This window comes from Anarrhichthys ocellatus, unplaced genomic scaffold (genome assembly GCF_004355925.1).
Source record: "Anarrhichthys ocellatus isolate YVR2014 unplaced genomic scaffold, GSC_Weel_1.0 scaffold32, whole genome shotgun sequence".
In the NCBI taxonomy this organism is placed as follows: domain Eukaryota; kingdom Metazoa; phylum Chordata; class Actinopteri; order Perciformes; family Anarhichadidae; genus Anarrhichthys; species Anarrhichthys ocellatus.
The window spans coordinates 4,934,542-4,944,196 of record NW_022280062.1 but is presented as its reverse complement, the minus strand read 5'-3'; the positions used below and the strand labels follow the sequence as shown (position 1 = coordinate 4,944,196).

The 9,655-nt window shown below is 43.6% G+C and overlaps 1 protein-coding gene across 2 annotated transcripts in view; it reads right to left on the bottom strand.

The window, feature by feature from the left end:
- Positions 1 to 9,655, bottom strand: part of usp33 (ubiquitin specific peptidase 33) — a 20,075-nt gene that overhangs the window by 2,693 nt on the left and 7,727 nt on the right. The window contains exons 6-21 of one of the 2 annotated variants that reach the window (XM_031865385.1): positions 9,456 to 9,564; positions 8,272 to 8,341; positions 6,716 to 6,829; positions 5,877 to 5,955; positions 4,327 to 4,771; positions 4,099 to 4,239; positions 3,855 to 3,970; positions 3,470 to 3,642; positions 3,157 to 3,227; positions 3,040 to 3,073; positions 2,879 to 2,924; positions 2,604 to 2,784; positions 2,311 to 2,437; positions 1,958 to 2,127; positions 568 to 649; positions 351 to 459 (exon numbers count right to left, since the gene is read on the bottom strand). In XM_031865385.1, the coding sequence (XP_031721245.1) occupies positions 351 to 459; positions 568 to 649; positions 1,958 to 2,127; positions 2,311 to 2,437; positions 2,604 to 2,784; positions 2,879 to 2,924; positions 3,040 to 3,073; positions 3,157 to 3,227; positions 3,470 to 3,642; positions 3,855 to 3,970; positions 4,099 to 4,239; positions 4,327 to 4,771; positions 5,877 to 5,955; positions 6,716 to 6,829; positions 8,272 to 8,341; positions 9,456 to 9,564 (2,067 nt within the window). The remainder of the gene's footprint in view (positions 1 to 350; positions 460 to 567; positions 650 to 1,957; positions 2,128 to 2,310; positions 2,438 to 2,603; positions 2,785 to 2,878; positions 2,925 to 3,039; positions 3,074 to 3,156; positions 3,228 to 3,469; positions 3,643 to 3,854; positions 3,971 to 4,098; positions 4,240 to 4,326; positions 4,772 to 5,876; positions 5,956 to 6,715; positions 6,830 to 8,271; positions 8,342 to 9,455; positions 9,565 to 9,655) is intronic. The other variant, XM_031865386.1, reaches the window with a different exon arrangement.

Here is a 9,655-nt window from a genome sequence, read left to right as displayed (position 1 = left end):
CACACACACACACACACACACACACACACACACACACACACACACACCTTCTAAACAGCCATTGTGTGAGTGAGCAGACTGAGCAGGCAATAACAGCTGCATCTGTCCCAATGATGCATGCATTAATGATGAGGCTTTCATCGGGCTCACACCTCTCATCTCCTGCTGGGATGAAGAGCACCAACATGTGCAGCCTATCAACTGGTTCAATAGACTGGAGAATAGGTCTACACACTCTCAGGAGTACTGGGCCGCAACCAGTCTCACTCACACACACAATGCAGACTAAAGCTCCACGTCTTGGTGTACATATCGTTAAAAAAATAAAGAATAAAAAATAAAAAACGTACCCTGACAAACATGTCCAGCTCTGATTTGCGCCGTTTTTCCACTTTTTCTATTTCAATCTGGCATGTGTGGCAAACATACAGGTGGTTGACAGCCGGTCCTCCACCGTACCTGCAGGTAGAAGTCCACAGTGACTCACACGGAAGAAATGAACTCCACAAAAAGGAAATCATACTGCAACATTACTCAATCACAGTTGGCTGTATCTGCTGTACGGACCTGCTGTAAAGGTGATCCCACACGTTCTGCGGCAGCATTACTACCAAGTCGTCGATAAACGTTGCTTTGTTGGGGGGCACACCTGATGAAACACATTGAAACATCCATTAGACATTAACAGGGTAACATTTTAAAAGTCACTGTTATTTATAACAATAAAGAAGCTGGCAGAAAGATGCACAAAAACATCAAAACACAAAAGTGCTCTTACCCTCACTATCTAATATCTTACGGTGTAATAATGTCACATTCCCACAACGGATTTTTCTTTCATGTTTCGCTTTTGGGAAACATTTTGGATAGTTTCACCTCTTCTAGCTTTTCAAAAATTCTTCAAATGAAACAATCCAAGAATAAACGATCACTGTCATATCCAAACTAAAACCATAATCTGTGAATGGGAATCACAAGCACACACTCTGCCTCATTTTAAGCGGTCACAAGGCAGAAAGATTTGGGGCCACTACATTAGAGGACACACTTTACGGGCAACAACCATTTTATGGCTGTTTGATTGAAAATTCTCTAATAGGGAAACATGCTGCCAGGGCCCCTAATAAAGGCTTTGCATGCCTCAATATATATATATATATATTGCTGTCGGGACTGCTGCAACACAATCATGGTTTCACTGCACCGATATCTCTAATAGTAGGGCTGAAGGATTTTCAAAAGATATCTAATTGTCATTATTTTGACTGATAGTGTAATTGCAATTTGATTTGTGACATTAGAGGCAACGATCATTTTTCAACAGAACATGATTATAGTGTGATTTTTGCAGCGATCTGTATCAAACAAAGATGTTTTCTTCAGTCTATAGAATATGATGTTTAGGCCAGGCAGCATGACAATATTTCATTTAAAATGGTATTTTAACTTTAACAAATATTGCAGTCGATAAAATTCTGATTAATTGTGCAGCTCTAACTAATTGTCAGTTATGAAGTGCTCCTGTAGGTGCTTATTTACAGAGTGAAACACATTCTCTGCCGCCACTGTATTCTAACAGCTTTATCTTAAACTCTTTCATTTCCAGTGCGCTCTCAATAGAGGGCAGAAAAGAAAGCCGCTCGATTGGCACAAAAGCCTTTTATAATTCCTCCCTCTTCTCCGCTAAGACGGGAGAGGAGGATCATCTGCTCAAAGAGATGTAAAACCCCCTTTTTGAAGTCTGCTGTGTTGTGAAGGGAATACTCTGCAGTCTTTGTCAAAGTCAAAAATCCACAGCAAAGGATAAAAGCAAAGGCTCCGTTATTTGAAGGGGAGAGCACAATTTCTCCCCCTAAACGCTTGTGCATAGAGAGAAAAAAAGAAAAAGGATTCCTGTTTCGGGGACACTTTCACCTCTGAGCAGTTTCAGCATGACGATGACATAAGTATCACGCACCTCCATGCAAACACAGGAAGTCGTCATTGGAAATGGGCCCCGGCTCAGCAAAGGTCTTGAACTTGTTAAGCCACTGGCGGGAGATGTAGAACTGCAGAAGGCTGGGCTCCATCATGTTGAATAAACCCGACACCCTCCTGCGTTCCTTCAGCGCATCCTCGCTGCTCTTTCTGGGACACGAACAGACCCACAGATTAATCACTGCTGCAATTGAGTGATCACAAGTGAGATGAAAGTCATGAATATCAAAGCAGCACAGCGCATCTTAAAATGTTTCACAGATAAAAACAAAAACAAAAGGGTTGTTGCTCACAACTGTCTCGAGTTTTAACGACTGAAGCGTGTCGGCTTACTTATAGAAGAGCACGTATGCCTCAGCGTTCTGGACACAGGATTCAGACACCTCGGTCACACTCTGGTCGTCAAATTCATACCACAGATTGTTCACGTCGTTCCTGCAGTACGCTATGTAGTGGCCACCTGGGATCAGGGGGGGGGGGGAGATACGTTAGAGCAGCATTCATAAACCTAACAAGTACATGTGAAATTTGTCAACAGGCTAATGAATGCAGGACACTTGTATGTGCCAACTGAAGGCGGGGGCCCCAGTCTGAGCAGGAAGAGGAGTGACTGTGCCCACACTCACTGCTGGCAGTGCCGTGGTGACAGATGACTGACAGCAGGTCATAGTTGGTGGTCTGGGCGGAGCCGTCTTTGGCCAGGAAAGGCTGCAGGTCCAGGCCCTCGAGCGGGAAGGAGACGTGGGTGCTTATCTTGGTGGAGAACATCAGCTCGTGCCTGAAGCGCTTCAAATGGACACACAGGATCTGGAGTGGGGGAAACGCACAAAGAAGTTTTAATTTAGAAATCATGTGTGCGAAGACATAAAGGAAAAAAAGACATGAAGAGTTGCCCGTTTACCTCTGGCAAACTTTGCATTTTACAAAATTTCACTCCGTTTCGTAATCTAAGAAAAAAAAAAAAAAATGGACATTCATTACAGTTCCAGACAATTTGTTTTCTATTTTGAAATAAATGAATAGTCCAATTCAGTATTCAACAAAGTCAGAATTGGCACTCACTTCTTGCATTTTTCACAGCTGTACATGTTGTCTCCTGGAAAACAACAAGCACACAGTTACTGAGACATCAATGGTAATGTTTGTGCTGCTAGAACACATTGACGCCCACTCGCTCACCCTTCAGTTCATCTCTGGCAAAGAAAGCTGCGAGACAATCTTGTAGCGTAACCACTGGACCCCAGAACCAACTACAAATAGAACAGAGGGGTGGATTTTACACACAAAGAATGAAGTAGACAGCCATTCGAGCTAGACTGTGAAGAAAGCAAACGACTAGTGTACATATGGGAGCGCCTTGAAGGCAGAGCGGTTACAGCGCAACACATCCTGGGTCCGATTCCATCCTCGGGACCTTTGTTGCTCGTCGTATAAAAGATAAAAGGCAAAAATGCCAAAAACAACAAGTATAATGAAAATATTATTGGCGCACCTCTTGAGGTATTCCATGACAAATGCAACCCAGCCCTGCGGTGCATAAGCTTCACCACAAGAGCCGGCTTTAACCAGGGAGGTCTGGTGGGTGGCGGAGTGGAGCTTGGCCAGGTCTTCCTTGCCTGGGATGGGCAACGAGATATCCTGGAAGTTCTCCAGGGTCACAGACACCTGACAGCAACAGACAGTAAAGCTTCTACTCTGGTCACGTTTCAATCCTATTGTTGTCAGGAACTAAAACATTATTCTTGGTACAGCACAAATGCTCATCACCAAAGTAGATTTTTAATAACACAACATTTGTGGGACTTTGAAATGAAATGACACAATGACACGTTCTCTAGTGGCCTCCTGCTACTGTCCAATTGAATGTCCACACTCACCCGATCACACGTGAGGCACTGAACTGAGCTGACAATGGTCCCGTCAAACACATCTGAGATGACGCTGCGGTATTTCTTCTGACGCTTGCTCTTTGGTGGGGAGAATGTGGTCACTGCTGGATGAAGGCAGAGAGACAGAGACACAGACAGAGAGACAGAGAGAGAGACACGTGATATAAGTACCTTGCTAAAACCCAGACTTTTTAAGATCTGGATCTGGCTGCCTCTGATTAAGCAGAAGTACCTTTCTTGTGTGCGGGGTTTAGGCTGGGCCAGCCTGAAGCAGCTTTGGGTGGACTGCTGGACATTTTGGGAACGTGTCCTTCCATCGGGGCTGGACTCTGTGGTCTTGTGGAGTTGGACATTTGGATGTCTGGGAAGGAATCTGGCAGAGAGCAGACCAAATATTAGAAAATGTCATCAGAAAATAAAGTAGATTGTGGATAAAATAAAAACATGACGCCACAATCACCTGATGTTCTTCCTTGAACCTTAATGGCTCCCTGGCTGCTAATGATGGGCGTGGTTTCAGTGGTGGTGTCAACATCTTTGTCCATGTCCACTCCGGTGCTTCCACCCATAACCCCGGTAACTCCAGAGCGGTACAGGTCATTAATCATGTTCTTCTCCTTCTGCCACTCCCTGTTGGACTGGATCTCATCTTGCCCAGGAATCAGCATCTCGGCCTCGTTGGTGTCTTCCTTCATCACGTTGCCGCCCTGCGCCTCGTTATCGGCCCGCTCGCTGCTGCCGCAGGACTCGCACGACTGGAAGTCGTTGTCTGACTGACTGCGGTTGTCCTCCTCGGGCGCGTCGTCCACCGTGACGCCGTTGGACTGGTCGTAGGGCTCCGGCAGCGTCTCCTTCAGCTCCTCGTGAAGTTGATCCATCAAGCAGCGCAGAAACTCCTGAGAGTCCTGGAGGCCGAGTGGGAATAAGAAATGTCAGCTGAGCTAGCAAATTAGTTCTAGCTGAGAGCAGTTCTTTCATGGTTTTTTCCAGTTATTTTGGTCACAGACGACTGTGACCAAAATAATTTATCAATTTCCTCTCCCTGAAAAAAACATTGATGTATAATGCAGCACTTATTCTTCCAGCAAAGCTTTCCGAATACTTTTCAGTAACAACAACCACTAACCGCCTTGTTTATCCCAATTCTGCAGTCACAAAATCCGAAACCAAAAGGCTCGCGAATGTGTAGTCAGACTTAATGAGCCTCAGACATCTAATCTCCCTCTCAGGCCACATGAACTCTCCTCTCCCAGAAACTGGAACGTTAACGTCACTCAGAACAATGCTGATTCCACGGCTGTGCGGCCCAGCATGGCGTGACAAATGAATATTCCTCAGCCAACTCCTCTGAACAAACACTGGCAAGCCAAGAGGAAACAGGCCCTTTCATCATTTCCCGGGCTTACAAATCCCACATTTACAGACACTGGACAAAGTCAAAAAGTCTTTGGAAATCCTATATATTTATAACGTTAATCTTTTCTTTTTAAGCACCGCCTGGAATCGAAATCAAGTAATTTACCTTCAGTTTGTTAGATAGGTTTAATGTGTGCATTTGCATGTGAATGAATGTCAAAATGTCTGAGAACGTAATTGCGAGGCAAAAGGATTCTGCTTATCTGGCTGAGTGATTGGAGCTGCTCATGTAATTTCTGTAAAGGAACAAGCGAGGAGGGATATGGAGTGGAAGAGAAAAGGGAGAGGCTGTATGTGATCTGGGACAACTTCATAGTCTGGGCATCCATAATAATCCCAGCTCAGCACAAATTCATTCTCTGAGGATTCAATTCAGTTCAAAACCATAATCCATGTTTTACATTCATATTTACTGCATAATATTCTCATTATTTGCAAAGCACAAAAGGTGAAAGCAAAAGAAATCCTGGTCGCAAACACACTGTTGAATTTGTCTCCAACCGTGAAGAAGAGAGCCTTCATGTTTTATTCATGCTGAATCTGTGCACATGCACTCAAATTGCACATTTATTTGCACCATCTGCAATGACCCACCTGCTGAGAATACCCTCTAAACATGGGGTTCACGGCTTTGATCCCCTGGAACAAGTTGGTTGGGACCACGTAGGAGGGTCTGCAATGTGACAAAACACAGCACGCGTTATCAGTATTGTAATAGGCAATATCACATTAGAGAGCTGCAGGGAGGATGCATTTTTGGAGGCCAACCTGGAAGTTAGCATCGCTCTGGTCTCCTAAACAAAAAGCCAAAGGGACTTTTGTTTTTAAGGATACTTAGCTCAGCAAGGTAATCTTCACAAATGAACACATCTTTTAGGATTTTTGAAGCATGAATGCACTCAGCAGAAGTAAAAAGCCTACATTAGGCTATAAACTAACTACATCCTGGTCACATGACTTCACTTCAGAGTTTTTTCAGATGTATTATTTTGGTACTTTGAGCACCACAAGCTGAGTACCATATAGTTTGATTATATTTGATAGAAGGCAGACATCTCTACGGGCAATATCTCCAAAACACCAAACATTCGGTACTTTTAGAATTTGGGGTGCACTACCACTTTAAAAATTCATGAGTGGAATATTAACTGACGCATTTTATGTCGTAGAACAAAACGTTAAAATCTCTTAAGCTTGTGTTAACCACAGACCTTATTTCAGACATCTCACCAAAAAAATATTTTGGATCCGGAAGTAAAAAATGTGAACTTATTTCTGGGTTTTTGGACTCGTTCCTGCAGCACTCTATAAAGTGCTGCGTTGTATAGACTCTAAAAATGAAGACTAGCTGCTACAGAAATGTGATTCAAGTTTGACTCTGGATGTCGAGGTACACGTTAAAGCTCTGGAGTCATATTTGAAACATTGCCTACCTGTTCTTGTGCCACAGGTCTGACACTAGCTTCTGGTAGCTTTTGCAGAGTGCGGGTTTCTTGTCCGTCCTCACCATGCCGCCACATTCAAGAAAGAATTGTGTCAAGGGCGGGCTGCAGTGGAAAGAGGGATGAATATATTATGTGGGCACCAAACAAGCTTTTACTGTATTCTGTCAGCAGAATGATTAGATTACCAAGAATCCTGCAAGGCTGTGGTATATTCTCACAATAATAATCCTCAATTCTAAGAGAAGCAGATATAATTCAGAGATGTACAAGACAGTGTAATGTTATAATAATCGGTTGTGTTTGCCTGTACCTTATGATCTGCAAATCATCTTCGGTTCAGTATGCTCTTGCTATTACATTCATTTCGGTCACTCACAGCAGAAAATGTCTAATATGAAGGGAAATGCATTTCAACATAATACTGTCTTCTGCCTCTATTGTTGATTAACTTTGTTTCTTTAAATCCATATTTCCCTCCTAGAGTAAGATCACTAATCCCCAGAGGTTCTGTGTAATGCAAGAAAGTTCCACATGCAGCTGGAAGTTGAAGGACATCGGAATTAGCTGAAAAGAATCACAGCTGAGGGGATTTTATCTGATGGATACAGAGTGGACAGGAGTCTACGAGGAAGAGACTAACTACAGAATGAATAAGGCATGGAGCGCTCCCTTCCCTCGGCAGCAGAAAACTCCTTGGATCTGAATAATGACCCGACGTTAAGTGGAAGAAGCAGCGCTCACACAAACAGACATCAAAGGAAAGTTTCCAGAAAAGGTCCCTCCTTTCCGCAGCTGCGTGACTCAGTTCCTCCTATTTTTGGAACGTGATTTAGATTGCAAATTTTGACCCACATCTTTTCCCATTTTGGGCTTTTATCCAGACTAGGCATCATTAGTTTCATTTTGAAAAACTTACTGGGGGGGGGGGGGGGCTAGATAGTATCAGAGAGGAGGAAAAGGGTTTGCTGTGATTTGCTGCACCATAAAAAATTAAATAAAAAGTAAAAAAGGTACAGAGTAATTAATAACACTGCCTCAGGCTCTGTAGTGGTGAGTACCACACAAACAATCCAATCATAAATAATGAATCAGAAGGATTGGTAATTTAATAAACAATAAAAAAAAAATGCAGCAGACTCAAAATGAAACCGTAAGTAAGTACAGTTTCACGTGTCTCGTAAAAAGACATGGTGGGAAAGGAAAAACAGAAAGAGGAGAAGGAACCGAAGATATCAGGAAATAGTTGAGGATCTTTTGTAACAGAAGACCCTCCAGGGAACTACCAAAGGCCATTTCTGGCGTCTCAAATGGTGCACTGCAGCAATTCTCACTCAGCCGTCACTTTCCGAAATGAGTGGAGCCATGTTTTTTTGTTTTTTTCCAGTCAACAAGAACCAGACAAGCACTGAATGAAACAGCAGACGGCTACTTCAAAGAAATGTGTCGAAGGTGTGAGTAGCGAGTGGAAAGTAACATGACGCAACACCACAAAGAGCACGCGATGTCAGCGAGGTGACAGCGGAGCAGGTCAGCAGAGGTCTCACCAGTTGGACAGGGCCTGGAGGGCGGCGTTCATGTAGCAGGTGTTGCCTATGTTCTTCAGCCCCGTCAGGCCTGAGGGAGACACAACACATGGAGGAAATTAAAACAAGCCACTCATTAAATGCTTCTACATTGTTATGGCAATTGTAGAGGCTTTCTGGCTGCCATAAGCGGAAACGCCTTCATATCTAAGATGAATATTTTACAGCAGGAGCAGAAAAGATGTCTGCCGGGTGTATTTTAATAACTTTTTCTATGTTTTCAAAGCAGATTTCTGACTTTCATTCACAATAGACATTCAAATTTGAAGTTATGACTCCGAGCAATTAGGTTAAAGTATCTTAAATGCAAACAGTTTGTAAACCTCAGATCTTATGTGAGCAGCCATACATAGTCTTTAGTCTGACAAAGCATATTTTGATGTGTATTATAAATAACCGCAGCAGTTACTGGTGCCAATGCCTGAGCTTCGCCACAGGGGGGCTAACATAACATATGCCATTAGGTGGAGCTTGTGTGTGTGGCACAGCGCTGAGTGAAAACACTATTTGCATTGGTGGCTCCAGTGGGACCGAAGCACTCAGCAATGAAGCGTTGGGCTGCATTGACTCCCATTCATTTGAATGTGGGTAGTGTGTTTTGGGCGGTGGGGACTTCGAGGGATACAGTTGAAAAGTTGAAACAACCTTGGAGAAACGCAGCGCGGCGTCACGCTGCGGTGACCTATCGACGGCGATAAATGGGCCATTCAAATTAAATTAGCCATACGAGTGACAGATTCTGTGCTTTGAATTAAACCAACTGATGACAACTGAGCTCTTGTGTATTGCGGCTTAATTTCAAATCATCCGTGCAATTTTCTCATACTTGCACTGAGAGCTGATCAAATTTAATTAAATTTGGAGTCCCCTCACTGACTTCAAAAGTAAATGATTTGAATTAATAAAAATGATAATACTGGCAAGGAACTGACTTACTTGACTTTCATTTGCAACATTAAGACGCGTTTCCCAATGTACTTGTTGACCTCACAGCTGATACTGAACTGTAATAAACAGTGTCTTTAGTGACTGCCTAACAGTACAGATGCAATATGAGTGGATTGTGTTTTTGGGTTATTGTACTAGTTGTAGGTTTCTGTCTTTCAGTTTGTGTCAACATGGACACTTCTTCTGTGTAAGCTGACCTCTGGCTCGCAGTTCATCCTCCTCCTCTGTCTCCATATCCAGGTCTTCACAGCCTCCATTAGGGGGCACTCTCAGAGAGGTTGGGCTCCCAGGGGCCCTGCTGTTCTCCTGGAGAAACAACACAGCAGCGCGCGCACGCACGCACGCACGCACACACACACACACACACACACACACACACACACACACACACACACAC